The following is a 16,744-nucleotide window of genomic DNA, read 5'->3' as shown; positions in this document are numbered from 1 at the left end:
CATTTCACTATGCTATGCTTCTCAAGAATAATGAGATTGATCAACAGAACCTCGTGCTCACAGCCAACCTTGTAATTTACATGGCCAGAGAGGCCTCAGTTAAAATAATACAAAAAGGGACAAGAAATACAATCATATTGTTTTCAGTGGCATCCTGACAAAGGAATATTTTAAGGTAATACACTGCCAGAACACCAAACGTAACACAGAGATCTCTTAAATGAATACATTTTGAGGTAGGAAAGCAAACTATAATTTGATCAGTTAAATTTTACTGCAATTACCAAGTCTCTAAAATGCATACAATTTATGTGTAAAGCACTTACTTGGTCTATCCTGCACTCTTTCCATCAAAGCAATATTGAGTAGCTCCACAAACACAGATTCTGATCTCTCTGGATCCTTATCATCTAAAATAGGAAGAGTTATGCTAGCCTCACTTTTATTGGCTCTGAAGATCACAAATCCGAAAATGGGTATATAGTCTCTTTCCTGTGTTGCTCTGGCAATATCTGATTTCAGATAGGGTGACTTTTCATCATCACCCACGGATCTGTATGTTACCATGACTGTACCCAGGAGACCATTTAATCGTACTATTGTTAGGGTGATGTTTTTGGTTTCTTCCTCAACTTTGATTGGTCTATTTTTCTCAGAAAAGATGAAAATTCCATATGGATCATCATTAGCTAGAACAGTTAATGTAGCATTAGTACGAATTCCAAGACGACCACTGGAAACATTGATGATCAAAACAGAAAACATCTTATCCAGTTCAGGATACTCATCAGGTGAGACTTGCACTGTTATGTTTGCTCTTCTTTGCCCTATATCAAAAGTTATATTGCCATAGGTGGAGATCAGATCTTCAGTAGGATCACAGACTATGATCCACTGCAAAGTGACACAGGACAAGGCCCCCTGATTTCGGACAACCTAAAGCACAAAATGTGAAAATTTAAATATTTTTGTACTACAAAGGGGAGGAAAAAGGATATTTCTCAAAATCCCAATCTATTGAAAGACTTGTAAAATTGTGACATGATGGGTTAAATATGAATCCCTTCTGCAAATCTATAACCATTACTGCCTCAGCTAGGCTGCATTCCCATCTTCTGTATTTGTCAGCCTCTCTTTTAATATTTATGTAAGAAAATAATTTATACCATCAACAATTCTGTTTCTTTAATAAGAGATTAGTATAGTAGAACCTCGAGATACAAACACCAGAGTTACGAACTGACCGGTCAATCATACACCTCATTTGGAACTTGAAGTACACAATCAGGCAGCAGCAGATACACACACACACAAAATGCAAATGCAGTACAGTATTGTGTTAAACATAAACTACTAAAAAAATAAAGGGAACGTTAAAAAAAATGACAAGGTAAGAAAACTGTTTCTGTGCTTGTTTCATTTAAATTAAGATGGTTAAAAGTAGCATTTTTCTTCTGCATAATAAAGTTTCAAAGATGTATTAAGTCAATGTTCAGTTGTAAATTTATGAAAGAACAACCATAATGTTTTGTTCAGAGTTATGAACATTTCAGAGTTAAGAACAACCTCCAGTCCCGAGGTATTTGTAACTTTGAGGTTCTACTCTACCTAATATTTGAGTGGACGATAAAATTCTATTTTTAAAGTATCTGTTAACTGATATCATAAATTTAACCTTATAAATTTGACAGTAATTTATTAACTAAGCATTATGAAAAGAATGTATAGTTTGTTCAAGTTACAACCACAAGTCTACAACCCTTAATAAAGGATCACAGAAATAATAGACAAGCATTGTGTAGCAACAGATGAAAAGCGAAGTGTAGTGACCTGAAGCACAATTACACTGTCTCCATCCTCAGGTTCTGTCCCACTGACCGAGAGCGATTCAGCGCTGAACTCAAACACACCATGAGCATCATCAGAGGCATCAATGGTCACTATGATGTGGGATGCTATTCCCAGGCTGGCTGTAGGTACAAATTCCAAGAAAGCTGAATTAGTTTTTCAGTATCTTCAGTTACACTAAATCAAAAGCTAAAAGAAGAAGTGTACTATGGGAACAATGAACAGAATATTTTCTGCATGAATGCTTCCTAATTGGAGGTAAACGCTATATCTAAGCATTTTATGCCCACAGAAGAGTTTGCTCAGTTTTATAACTCTACTCCTTCCATTAACAAATTGAGATTATTGGAAATGCACTAAAAAATTCAATGCAATTAAATCCGGATGTGATAATACATTTGTTTTAGTCAGGGTCTTATTTTTTCAACTACATTATAAAGGCAAAGAATGAGATTTTTTCAGTAAATTAGGAGATTTAAACACAAAACTATCAGTAAAATTAATGGAGTTGTGTCTAAATCACCTAGTCATCTTTGAAAATCTTTTGATGTTTTTGTGTGCATACTCATAAAAATCGTCTTGCTATTTCTTGGATGACAATTTTACAAAGAAAGTATTCTGGTTCTAAAATTACTGGAGACTATTAGGACCCAGTTACAAAACTGTATGTGTAACATCACACAACTACCTTGCATGCACAGTTATGACCATTATGCACAGAACTCATATCTAAACATGCAAATGGCCATTTTTACATCTAACTGGCCATATGTGTGCACTAATGACCTAATGTGTATACCCAACTATGACAGTTGCATGTGCAAGTTAAACATGCAATTGTATATATACTGATGATTGCATATTTAAAAAATCATTCCTTTATTGGCTTGAATAGGAATGTTTAAACAGTGATGTTAAAAAAAAACCCACACATCAATATGGAATTATGATCTCTAGTTTCAGTACTGCAGTGCTGGCCACCCATTCTGCTGGAATGGAAATGGAAATGTAGGGTGACTGAGAACCGAGGGACCAGAGTTCTGAAGCACAGTTAATGAAAATACACAGTGAAAGTAGTAAAGAGTTAAAGGGAAGGTGTTATCACAGAGGGATTTGGGAGAGAAGGGGGGCAGAAAGAGAACTGTGATACTGTACAAAGCCAGTAGTTAGGTCATCTGAGAAACCCTTTCAGAAGAAGGAAGGGAAAAATAAATCCTATATACAACAGGGAGCCCCATTAAGTATGTGTATACACACACACATATATTTGAGGGGGGAAATTCAAAGCCAGAGATGAATAAAGTGGTTTGTACTTTTTGGCTTGGATAAGTTTAGTGTAGTTTGGATGCTTCTCTAAACTTCTTGGGTCTGCAAAACAGGGTTGGAAGTCTCACACGAACAGGATATTTTGGCTTCTAGGGAGACTGGAAATTCTCCAAAAATAGACCCTGCTTGTTTACTGTATTTCTACACTTCTGCTTCTGGACTGAACCAGGCAACACAGACATGCATACACATGAAAAATTGTGGGAAAAAGCATTCAAAACTTTTTCAATCTTCAAACAAACGGACAACATTTTTCAGGTTTGGCTTCATTATGTGGTTCAAATTAATTATTTTTTGTAAAGTTTGAACACAAGTTATGTCAGGCATGAGTCAAAATATCAAAGCAGGGCAATTTTTTAATTACCTGCAATTTAACGGATTTTCTGCATGTTTTGCTTATAGAGCAAATGCAGCAATATTCAGCCAAACCAATTTTCCAAGTCAAATTCATAAAGGAACAAAACAAAGGGATTTACAAGGAATTTGGATTCAAGCTTAACTATACGGAAGCTCCTACTTTCTACAGAATAAATAATTATGCTGATAGTCATTGAAATTCAGCTTATGTTGAAATGCATAGAGAGGGAGAGAGAGAGATAATTCAGTTATAACCAGTCCAAATGAGTGAGGACTAGGGTGAGATATTTCAGTAATGAATTAAGAAACAAAGGATAGACCATGATGCTTACCATGTTGATGGACAGCAGGCAGGAAGAACTCCAAGTCCCCGTCACCACTACCACTCCCATCATTTCTAAAGAGTTCAGCAACTTCAAGAGGACACACAAAGACACACAATACACATATATATATTTATAACACAGAGAAGACAGAAAGCACTTTAAACATTTTTAGACAAAAGGAAAAAATAGGGGAATATTCCTGCAAAGCATCCAATTTGGCTTTGAAAGCATACATGTTCTCTGATCAAAGCCAGAAATAGCATACACAGCACATTAATTTTATATATTTAAAATGATCACGCTGAAGGTAATTATGAGGAAATCAATTTTGACAATTAGCCATTAAGGGTTTGATGACTGATAATAAGAGCTATTGTGAAATGGTGCCCAGTATTTTAGGTGGTATAGCATAAAGGAAGTTTGTAAGACAGGACTTCAAGCTGTAAACAAAAAGGAGATCACAAACTGCGGTGTAGGTTTGTAACTGATAAGTAGAATTAAAAAGGAATAGAATTAATGATGACATGACTGACTAGTTGCTACTGTTTCCTCAGAAAAAAGAACGAGGAGTACTTGTGGCACCTTAGAGACTAACAAATTTATTTAAGCAGAAGCTTTCGTGAGCTACAGCTCACTTCATCGGATGCATGCAGTGGAAAATACAGTAGAAACATATATATATTTATATATATATATATATATATATATATATATATACACACAGAGAACATGAAAAGATGGGTGTTTCCATACACACTATAATGTAATGAGAGTGATCACTTAAGGTGAGCTATTATCAGCCGGAGAAAAAAACCTTTTGTAGTGATAATCAGGATGTCCCATTTCCAACAGTTGACAAGAAGGTGAGAGTGACAGTGTGTGTGGGGGGGAAATAAGCATGGGGAAATATACACTGTTACTCTCACCTTCTTGTCAACTGTTGGAAATGGGACATCCTGATTATCACTACAAAAGGTTTTTTTCTCCGGCTGATAATAGTTCACCTTAAGTGATCACTCTCATTACATTATAGTGTGTATGGAAACACCCATCTTTTCATGTTCTCTGTGTGTATATATATATATATATATATTCCTGCTGTATTTTCCACTGCATGCATCCAATGAAGTGGGTTTTAGCCCATGAAAGCTCATGCTCAAATAAATGTTAGTCTCTAAGGTGCCACAAGTACTCCTCGTTCTTTTTGCTAATACAGACTAACACGGCTACCACTCTGAAACCTGTTTCCTCAGAGAGTATGTTTATGTTTGTTGTGCTGTTAACAAAAGGACAAAAGGAAATGTCCAGGACATTCTTCAGAATCCATACAGTTTATTGGATGGTAGTTACTTTGGGTGTATGCACTCAGAGATATTGGAGGAGGAACAAGGAGGTTTGTAGTAGAAGGTGTCTGTCTGTTGGAGCTTTAAACTAAGGTTAGCTGAAAATCTGTCAAAACTGTTTTTCGATAAAAAAAGTTTGGTTGTCAACTACACAAATTTTTTCATGGTGCATCATGGGAGATGTAGGTTCATACAGAGAGCTTTCTTCATAGAACAAAATGAGAGCATAAAGGTATCCGAACTACAACCCCATAAAACACTGCAACAGCATTTCAAACAAACATTTTTGGGTTTTGACTGAAGTTATCCTGGTTTGTTTTTTTTTGAGAGAGAGAGAGAGAAGTCAGTATTTTCCATACCTGTGCCACAAGCACCATCTCCAGAAAGCAAAGATGTGTAAGAAATGGAGGTCTGTGGGTGGTCTGGGTGAGTCAGGTGGAGGAAGCAGAGAAACTTGGAGCTGAGTGGGGAAAGCACCTTCTAGTATAAGTTTCCCTGAGCTTCTCACAGATCCTTCAGTTTATCAAACAACTGTCCATCAAGTGTCTACAGCAGCATAGTCCCTTCAGCCAACCATGTAGCCTTTTACTACTATAACCAATTTGAATAAACTATGGGCCAAATTCATCTCTTATATGATTTCTCTAACTTCAAGTAAGTGTCAGAAGGGATTAATCTGACTCTGTTTGACTAATGTTAATTATTATTTTTAATATATTTTTAAACTGTTGAACTGAGATAGATGATTTTTCATGTACCTGTTAATACTTTTTTATCATTCTAATTCTCATCATCAAGCAAAAAAGCTATATTAAAAGAAAATAAAAAGCACTTATTTAGGTGACCTAATTAATGCACAGCAATAATCCAGTTGATTAATAGCATTCAACCAGTCCAAGTTTCTCTGAGGTATGGCTGTTTTCTGCAATGAAATTAATGAATTAACTGAAGATTTGCTAAAAAAAATTGAACTTAAGTCTTTCTTTTTGAAAAAATTTCCAACCATGGAAGATTAACCTTCTAAGCAGTATTTAAGTATATAAGCCCTCAGTGCCTAAAATAGGTTGTGCATATGTAGGCAACGAGTTGATGTGTGAGTCTTACCTCCTCCCTCTGGGTTCAGTAGCTCAACCTTAAAAGCTTTTTCCAGTTCAGGGACAGAATTATCTGTGATGTTAACAGTAATATACTTGTATCTTTCTCCTGGCTGAAATTCCAAAGTGCCTGCAATACTCTGAAATATAAAAAAGTTCTTTATGGTTTTGTTCAAGTCTATTCATTGTATCAGTATGAACTCACTGCAGCAAAAAAGACTTCCATTCTGCTATTGGAAAATTTTGCTATTTATACAACCAATTATTTTTTTCCTTTTTGTCTGCATCTTAAAGTTGCACATAATTCTCTTGCACCTTCATTACAAGAAAGAGTTAGACTCAAATTCATAGTTGTGAGCACCTAAGTGCACTTTCGCGTGTGTTCAACTTAGTCAAGTCAATCTAGACGTAGTCACATAAATTTGGTTTTCACCTGGGTACGCTTACCTGTGTAAATGAAAGTTGGGCAAAATGCAGTTTCAGCTGACCTGAAACTGTTTGCAAATTTGTGTCAAGTACGCCAAATTTTTCAACTGAACCAAAAATCGAAATGATTCAGAAGTGTCAAAATGAAAAGTTTTGTTTCAGCATGATTCAATTTTTCATTTCAATTTTGAGCATTTTAACAAAAGCAAAGGAAGACTAGATTCACAAAACAAATCAAGGAAGAAAAAGAGGTAATGGTACTGCCTTCCTTATAACTTTTAATCGACTGATGAGGGCACACGGATGAGAGGTGGAAGATCCGGGTTCAATCCCACCCCGCCCTGTTGTGGGGAATGGATTTGAACTTAGGTTTCCCAAATTTCATGAGAGTGCCATAGCCACTGGGATATTATTGTATGGGTCTCTCTTCTTTTTATAAATAATTGTTGGATCAGGGACTTGAACTTGGGTTTTCCACTTCCTAGGTGAATACTCTAACTACCAGGCTATAGGAAGACAGTTCTAGTGTAAATGCAGAACAAACCTGTGTGTGAGCATCAGTGGGTTTGTATTCTCCACTAAGTATGTACAGCATTGTAGGCTTGCTAATTGTAGGCTAATTATTCTCAGCCTTGAGTGACACTCAATGATTATCAAATATCACCTTAATCTGCTCCATTAGGGTAACTCAAATGTGTGTTAACCTCAAATTATCACTCCTGGGGCAGCAGGAGTTGGGAGCATCCTGGAAGTAATTAGCCTCTATACAACAAGAAAAGGAGTACTTGTGGCACCTTAGAGACTAACCAATTTATTTGAGCATAAGCTTTCGTGAGCTACAGCTCACTTCATCCGATGAAGTGAGCTATAGCTCACGAAAGCTTATGCTCAAATAAATTGGTTAGTCTCTAAGGTGCCACAAGTACTCCTTTTCTTGTTGCGAATACAAACTAACACGGCTGCTACTCTGAAACTTCTATACAACAATAACCAACACCCACTATAGAGAAATACACACCCCACTGACCCAAGACAAGGGAACTCATAAAATTAGAGGGTTTTGGCAAAACTTTCTGGAAAATCTAAGCTCCATATACGGAAACAAACTAATTTACCACATGAACATGACGACACCGGAATATTTGTTGCTGTTTTTGTACAAGACACGTTATAACTTGAACATTTACCATTCTCATGGTATGATCAATGGGCTAACTGTGAAGTGGTTTGTTTAGTAAGACTCTCTGAACATTTAAAAAAAACCACACAGATGGAAAGAAAGCTCTAATACCTGAGACACACAAGTCTACCTGAATTTGCAAACAAGGATCAGTCATCTATTTCATTCTGTTCCACATACCTGATAGTCTTCAGGACTGAATGCTGTCAGTGACACTGTTTTGTATTCCACCATAACTGTTCCAAGAAGGCCCTGTGCACGAACTACCAATAACCTAATGTGTCCAATTTCCTCCTTAACAGTAATATGGGGCACAGTGGTTGCTGGGAGAATCATTTTATCACGGGGCCAAGGAGGCAACCCCATAGAGAACTGCAGCAAACCTGAGAGATGCAAGAAACAACAATTTACATTTTTACCTGCACTTAGAAAAACCCTTCTATAATGTAATGTGTTTTATGATGTTTAACATTATTATGAAGGGTCTGAAATCAAACATCTGAATACAAACATGGGCACCATTCATGCAGTTTTAAGCATCTCCCAGAAAGTGCTGTGTACCCTCATCTCCCATTGACATGAATAAGCAATATACGCAAGTGAATCTTGACAAAGTACCTGTGCCTCAATGGGAACAGAATGCATTCGGCAGCACTGCATATTACAAGTTCAGGCCTATAATGATTTGATTTGACAGGTTTTTTTTCCGAAACAGCTTGCTTATTCAGGCATTCTCCTCAACAAAACATCTGCTACACTGTTTTATTTATGTACTAGCAAAATAATTACTCAGTCCTTCAAGATACTCTACAAATGTGGACAGTTCTGAGCAAGGCTTTTGTCATCAATCCACTTGCTTAATAGTCACTATTCTTTTTGGCAATGCTAACTTCATCTGCTTAATACAACTTTACAATTTTATATGTAAAAGCATCAAGCTAAATTCTCAGCTGTGCAGGAGTTCAGAAGGGGTGAGGCAAAAGTGACTAATGCAGCTTCTTTCTGTCCAACTCCAGGCTGGCAGGGAGCTGAACTGGCCTCGATGCAAGTCAGAACAGTTCAAGTACTACTTTAATTTGGATCAGCTTCTAATGTCTCTATAGGGGCCCTTAAGTCAGTGAGGCTCACTGGAGTACAGTGTGCTCTGGCCACTTCTCCTTCTTTCCCAAAACATCCCCTATACTGAAGAGCTGACGTGGTTTTACACAGAAAAAACTATACCGGCTCAGGATTTGCCCATTCAAAGGAATCCTCAGTTGCCTGTCTAGGGTATCTGAAAGGTCACATGTTCCATGGAGCTAGACATGACCCATTGTTTAAAAACATTCAGTTTGGGTACATAAACAATGAACTATTGTTTTGGTAAGTGACAAACTTGACAAAGGCGTACTGCGTCCTCAGCTGTCAAGGTTGAGCAACTTCTTCATCTCCTGAGATTAAAGCCAACAAAACTATTTGAAACAAAAATGTGATTTCCATCACTGTTACCATATGGATGGTCACTGGCTTTGATGCTGATATCTGTAGTTTCCGTCTCTGGATCTATGCTTGCTCCACTGGTTGGAGTTGAACCTAGTTTTCCATCTCCAGAAATTGCAGACACTAATGTTACACGGAAATATTCATTAAGCTCAGGAATGTCATCATCAAGAACATGCAAGTTTAAGACCTATAGAAGGAAGAATACACATAGAAATTAAACAAATATAACAGCATAACATAAGTGCAAAATTGTAGCACAATGAGATTTTCAGTAACTGTTATTCAAACTGCACTTAATAATTACATGTATCTAGTTTTATCTGCTATGCAGTTTTTTAAAAGATGTATGCAATATTTTTGATGTTTAGGTAAATCGACCTAATATTTTATAGTAAAACTATTAAGTGCAAACACAAAAGACAGAAATAATATAGGGTACAATTTTCTGAAGTGCCCAAGTAACCTAAATCCCATTTTCAAAAATGACTTAGGACCAGATTTTAAAAAATTATTTAGATGCTAACTCCCACTTAGGCACCACTGAAAATGTCACCAATATTTTACACAAAGAGCAACAGTAGTCAATCAGATTAGCTGTATAGGATTTACAGTAATTGTTTAAAAATATCACCAGAGGCTGGTCTCTATCTACATATACTTATATGGCTGTATTCTTCTGCTGGGACCACATAATACTATGAGTATGTTAGGGTCCTGAATTCTAATTCTCTTGCACAAAATATTTAGACCAGCTGTTATTATGTTTATGAGCACAATATTTTAAGGGGAAAAAATCCAAAATTAATACATTTAAGATGCTATAGCAGAGTATATTTCTGAATCCTTTACTAGAAACCTGACTACTCAGTTTATAAAAACGTACTTTATAAGAGGCAAATCCTAGGTCAACAGAGAAGAGGGAAGTTATATAACATGAGGTTTTGTCATTTAATTTTTAAAACTAATTTTTGTAAAAGTGACACATTGGGAGCAAAAAAAATGTAACGTTAAAATGTTTCACAATTTTCTTACATTTCCTTTTTTTAACAGATTAAAATAAACATAAACCAAGCAAATAGCTCTTTATTCTGATATTGAAAAATAACTGTAATTTAGTTTGTGCACACTGAAATTAAGTGCTTGATAGATCCCAGCATTTCAAAGAAGCTCTGATTCTCATTAGAAATAGTGATTAATGGAATATTATCTTGTATCTGCTAGTTCAATTTAAATCCAATCCAGACTACAGGCAAAACAAGGTTGCTGCGACAACCTGGCATTTGGCATTGCAGCTCACTAACACAATAGACAAACAACAAAACAATAGGGACACCTGCACAGTAACTGTATATTGCTATATATAGACTATCAGAATTACTTCAGAGTAGGAGCTCTATATACTACAGTGTATGATAAACAATAACATGTCTCAACTGTGAATGAAATGGAATGGACAAGGATTTGAGGAGTGCCATAATGTTTTCAGATATTACAAGCTTTGGGCCAAATTCTACCCTCAGTTACGTAAACTATTTGGTTAGGACCCGAACCAAAATTCCAATAATAACCACACCACACCTTTAAGCAGGAGAGAACTTGGCTGACTGGCTGAATGAAGGGAACAATGCTTTATGGCTGGAGATGGGAGGGGAGAAGAAAACTGCTGCAAAAATAAGGTGACCAGAAGTCCTGCTTTTAAAGGGGTAGTCCCATATTTAAGTCCTCCTGCAGGTATACCGATTTTTTCTTAAAAATGGGCAAACTGTCCCATGTTTTCCCCCCACCCAATCAGTACTGGTGGATCCTGCTGCTGGCTGGATCCTGGCTCGCCAGCTGCCCGCCCACCAGCGGTGAGTGTAGGGTCCAGTGGCCGACAATGCGGGTGGGTTTGCAAGGCTGATAGCCGCTCCCCCCTGCTGGTCCGTCAGTGCAGCCCCAGCAGGGTCCTGCCCTGTCCCATTTCCGGCCGGCGCTGACTGCATGCTGCAGTGGCTGGTGTGTGCAGGGAGGTGCTAGGCAGCGGCTGATTATGTGTCACCTCTGCTGCCCACCCATCACCCTTTAAGTGCTTCCCCTCTCGCTGTCCTCTCCCTGCTTTGCCCCTTTGTCCCTCCCTCCCCTCAGCCCCACTGCTCCTCCATATCTCCCCTGGTGGGGTGTATCTTGTTCCCAGCGCTGTGCAGAGAACCAGCCGCTGGTTGGAGCGCTCAGTTCACCAACAGCCTGTCTGGCAGGCTCCTTCCTTCCCCCACTGCCTCTGGTTGGGCTGGCGCCCCAGGAAAGCCCAAGAGCCTCTGGTCCAGGGCGCTGGCCAGGAGGAACAGAGCCCTGAATGTGCCAAAGCCCTGCACAGTGCTGGCACAGGGAAGCCTCTCCTCAGCTCAGCTAAGCTCTGGAGTTGGGGGGGAAAACGATTTCCAGCATGTTCACCCCCTGAACCTGCAGGCTCCACAGCAGCCCCTGGGGCAGGGACTTAGCACCCTCCTCACCTGCCTTCCCCCCACCAACCTGGGTCCTGCCCCCAGGAAGCGGGAGGCTGCTCCGTTCCCTAGGAACCCTCCTCTGCTGAGCCACCTTTCTGGCTGCTGAAGCAGTCAGGTTCCCTGAGCAGGTTCCCTGAGCGCAGGAGGGCTTAACCCCTTCCTGCCCATGCTATAGCCAGGGGACAGGAGGCGGCTGGATTATGTCAGTGGCCAGCAGCAGCCTGAAGGTGTTAGCTGACTTTCGACATGGTGCGGGCAGAAAGGGACAAGCTGTGGAAGGGGTGAAGAAAAGGGATGAGCTCCGCAAAGATATGGGCGAGGTCATCCCTTCCTTACCTCCTCCTCCCCTGCAACTGGAAGCAGCTCCCATCCCTTCCCTCCCACAGAGGCTGCTGCTGGTCAAATTCTGGTGTGAATCCTGGCAGAAATCTGGGTAGGGGAGCATGTGACTCTGCATGCCTCCCCCTCACGTGGCGCAGGTCCCAAGAGAGGCGGTCTGTCCCGGCGACCCAGCCAGGCATGGAGAGTGGAGAGTGCCGGGCAAGGAGGGTCAGGTTAGTCACCCACCCTGTGTGAGAGAGTTGTACAGTAGAGTGTGTTTGTCACCACTCCCCATGGGGGGCGGAGGCTGGAGTGTGTGTGTCATCCCTCCCCGTGTGAGCCCTAAAGCCTTAAAGATCAGAAGGTAAATAAAGAGAATCCAACTACGCAGTATTTCTTTTTAACAGAGGTTCAGTCAACTTGATGTTATATTGAACGTTTGTACTGCATAGTTCTGACTGATTGCCGTTGATCTTGCTTGAAATATGAGTAATTTTACTTGGTGTCCTGTGTTCAGCATAGGGAAATATGGTCACCCTATGCAAAAGGGGACAAGGGGCCAGCCTGGCGACGCTGACTTATTCTTCTGAGGACCAGATTGGCAGAAGGGTTTAAAAAGTGGCAGCCTTGGGCGTGAAGTCCCCTTTTGCATAGGGCAGGCTGAGGCAGCACTCACACTCTGTCCGTTTTAGGTGGTGAAATACCAGGTTTAGTGAAGAGCTGCTGTGGGCATTGCACTAGCTTCCCCTTGTTTAGGGGGGCTGGGAAGGAATTTTTCCCTTACCACCAGATTGGCCTACATGGAGTTGGGGTTCTTACGCCTTCCCCATAGCAGGTTCTGGAAGGGCTCTGTTCATGCATGGCATAAAGGACTCTAGGCTATGTCGCAACTCATTTTATATGTGTGGGGCGGATGTCCAGTGCAGGTACTCCATAGGGAAGGTATATAGTGACTGGTAAATGGCTTGGAAAAGGACTGAATAAGGACATTTTCATTAAAGGAATGGAATTAGGGGGGAGGGGATTCCTATCATTGGTAGGGGAGGGAGCCAACCCATCTTCCCCCTTATAGCCCACCTTAACTCTACTACAAGGGGGGAGTGCATGGTAAGGTCCCAGTAATGGATTGGCTGGGGGGACCTGGACAGAAAAAGATGGGGAGATGGCAGAAGCCCCCTGGGTAATTATGGAATGAACATGGGGTCACCTGCACTGTACACTTCTATCTGCCAGCTAGTCCCAGACACCTAATAATAAAATTGCAGCCTGATTAAAACAATATCAAAATGTCTCCTGGCCTTTTGATATAGCTGGACAAAAAAAAAAAAGTCACTGAGACTCTTTCCATTGGCTTCAATGGGTCTGGCTCAGTCCCTTACGCAGACTTCAATAGAGCTGCAGGGGTGAAGTTGATAGCAAAACTTCCAACAATGTTTATCATTGTATTTACCAGCATTCAAGCAACACAAGAAAAAAAACTTTTTAAAACATCCCCAAAGGCCATACCCTATCTCAGTCCTTTACCTGTTCTTCAAATGTATGTACGAGTTCCCACAACACAATCCACAATTAAAGTCATAGGAAAAGAACTGAGCAATAGGAGACACAAAACACTTGATCTGAGCATCTGTGCAAAGATCTGACTGCTACTAATTTTTAAAAATAAATTGATCTTTTATTGCTTTTTATATAGAGATGAGTTTGAGTCAAAGTTCAGACTTGAACCCAAACTTCCTCCAAGTTCAAGGGTGTTTAGAGCCAATATTTCAGTTCATGTCCACCTATACTTTATTTTTTTGTGAACATATACTTATTATATATTGATAAATAGATGTATGAATATATCATCACTTTTAGTTATAAGGAGTGACAGATTCAATAAAGTTCCATAGCAGTTGTCTAAGGAAACATTTCCAAGTATGAGAATCAGTAAAGTATACAGAAAGGTATTTTCCAGGAGGCTTGCATGGAACCAGATGATTAACTTTAATAAGATCAGGTTTACCTCTGATCGCTGCCAAGGAAGGAATGTGATAGTTCCACTGGTATTTGCAAAATCAGCAACAGAGTAATTAATGCTGGTGGAATCGATCTGAGAGATAACATAATATATATACACATAGTCCAGAGCCCCCCGTGTACGCTCCACAACACACGATATAGTGGAACCTTCATCAGAAGTCTGTAAGCAAATAAGAAGATTGACAACAATGTACAAGTTTCAAGTGAATGAGTACAATAGAAGTGATCCTTTGAAAATTATCAGGTCTTCGGGAAAATTGTTCCTATGTTACTGCAATTCAAGATCTTTCTCGGAATTTAGGAAAAAATTCACTACTTTACATTCATGAACAATGATTTTAGTTTTCTTTAGCAATTCAATCTTTAAAATAGATCGGGCTTTCTCCATCCTCAACATTACTTAAGCTAAACAGAGCATTTTTCTTACTTTCAGTTTTCAATCATCGTACATAAACAATTGTGAAAAAAATCAAGCGGTATGTACCACAGTATTCTTTGTATGAAAAAAATATAAAAGAATTTCAGAGAATATTTATTGGGACTGTCTGTACATCTCTCATAAATAATAACTGTCATGGAATGATGACAGAAAATAATTTAATCAGACAACCATACTTTTGAAAAGGTTTAAGATGAATAGTAATCATGTGTTCTGTATGCTGTATGACAGCTTCCAGTGTACACTAAGCATGACTTAGTTCCCTAGTAGACAGATAAAGCATGCTAAAACAATGTTGTGTATCTGCCATATAATCATTAGCTATTGCTTCCCTGCTGAAATAGATTTAAGATGAGTACTGGACAATTAACTTTTCCTATTAATTTTTAATTTTGCTTCATGCATGGGTGATGACCTGTGGTATGAGACTGTATCAGTGGCACTTGGACCTGAAGGACTCTATTATCACAGCATATGGCAGGCACTTAAAAAGCAAACAGAGTCCAAATTGGAAACTGCTTTCATTCAAACCAAGAAGATTGAGTTCTTTATGATGTGTTTGGAGGACAAATAGGGATGATGTAACAAAAAAGGTCAGAGAAGATTCCAAACAAAGCCATTATGATTTTAGTTTTCCATTTATCTGTGCTTTACAAACCACTGAAAACATAGAGATTTTATTTAAAATGGTGAAAACACTAACATTTGAAATATTAGAACAAAGTGGATGTTCATCAGGACAGTTATATTTTTTAATGCATGGCAAAGCTTTTCAGTTTAATTACTGGTTAATATTCCACATATTCAACAGAATATGGGCTAAGTTCTTCTCTTCTATGAAGTTTTACCAATGTTGAACAGACCTAATATTTCAGTTGTTTGATAAATTCTTTGAAGCGAGGCTTGGGAAAGAGCACTGAAGGCCTGATTCCACGGGACTACTGGGAATATGGTACTTTTCAAAGCAAGTAATGATATCACAGTGTAGACCACCAATGTTTAGAAATAGGATAATACATCTATGGTTTGATGTAGTTGTTTCATTGCTCTCAAATGGGAACAGGCATTTAGAAAACAATGAAGACCTTGTCAGTCAGCTGGGGGTAAAAGGGATGTAAAACAAATATTTAGAAAAGGTTCAGGACAAGGGAGACAAATGAAAACCACATTTTCATCTGGAAATGTTGTACTTACTATTGTGGCATGTAACCCGTAAACTACTCGAACTGAAAGAGATTGCAGGAAAAAACCCTATCATATCTGTTTTTTACTTTGTGAATTTGACAGAACTTGGTCAATTACGGTTTTGTAGATGCTCAGTTGCACTTCCTGCCTCATGTCCTAGCAAGATAACATCACTCTCCTGAGCAATCCTGTGGTGAGCTCATGCTCTTCTCCAGGCCCTGCTGGAGGATATTTACTTGTAATAGGAGAAGCAAACTGAAGAGGGCAGTGAGAAGGAACATAGATACATGCACAGAAAGGGAAGGGAAAGGAGGATAGGGCCAACATTACTGCCAACCAGAGTGTTCAAAAATTTTGAGCCCACCTGGAAAAAGTCATGAGATTGGATTACAAATCATACAATTTTAAAAAAAATAATAAATTTTACTTCACTCCAGGAGCTGGGTTTTAAGAAAAACCCCTACTATCTTGACACTGCAATTAAACTGCAAGAGTTGGCAACACTGTCTGGCATACTGGATTTCACGTAGAAAAATAAATAAAGAATTACAATACTCACAATCCAAGAAAGGAGGTAGAGGTGGGAATTTACAACAAATTTAGTCTCAGATATTAGACATCAGTGAAGAATGAGTTATTTTCATGATCACTAATTCATGCTGTAATGAATAGTCTGCTAAATAGGGGCTGATTTATTTTCTAAACAAAAATATTTTATGGGTTTTTCAGAACAGTTACTAAAAAATGCACAGGTGTGAATTTCATTCTCCAGTATGAAAGAATATGGTGCTATATTAGATAAATGTGTTGTCTGCAAGATTTTAAACCCAAATGATTTTGCTTCCCATCCACTGAAAGCAACAGAGTGAAATCTTGGCCCCACTGAAGTCAATTGACTTCACTGGGTCCAGA

General features: G+C 38.9%; 1 protein-coding gene across 15 annotated transcripts in view; it reads right to left on the bottom strand.

Annotated features, from left to right (window-relative positions):
* ADGRV1 (adhesion G protein-coupled receptor V1) overlaps nt 1-16,744 on the bottom strand; it is a 412,444-nt gene that overhangs the window by 329,809 nt on the left and 65,891 nt on the right. For 14 of the 15 annotated variants that reach the window (XR_013635788.1, XR_013635786.1, XR_013635787.1 and 11 more), the window contains 7 exons: nt 14,192-14,368; nt 9,389-9,569; nt 8,081-8,283; nt 6,305-6,434; nt 3,864-3,944; nt 1,831-1,970; nt 327-936 (listed from right to left, as the gene is read on the bottom strand). Coding sequence is in view for 12 of the 15 variants with exons in the window: in XM_078852802.1 (XP_078708928.1) it covers nt 327-936; nt 1,831-1,970; nt 3,864-3,944; nt 6,305-6,434; nt 8,081-8,283; nt 9,389-9,569; nt 14,192-14,368 (1,522 nt within the window). In the remaining 3 variants the exon portion in view is untranslated. The remainder of the gene's footprint in view (nt 1-326; nt 937-1,830; nt 1,971-3,863; nt 3,945-6,304; nt 6,435-8,080; nt 8,284-9,388; nt 9,570-14,191; nt 14,369-16,744) is intronic. The other variant, XM_078852799.1, reaches the window with a different exon arrangement.

This window comes from Lepidochelys kempii, chromosome 5, assembly GCF_965140285.1.
Source record: "Lepidochelys kempii isolate rLepKem1 chromosome 5, rLepKem1.hap1, whole genome shotgun sequence".
Classification (NCBI taxonomy): Eukaryota; Metazoa; Chordata; order Testudines; family Cheloniidae; genus Lepidochelys; species Lepidochelys kempii.
The sequence above is the reverse complement of the archived record's forward strand: the minus strand, read 5'-3'. Positions and strand labels throughout refer to the sequence as shown.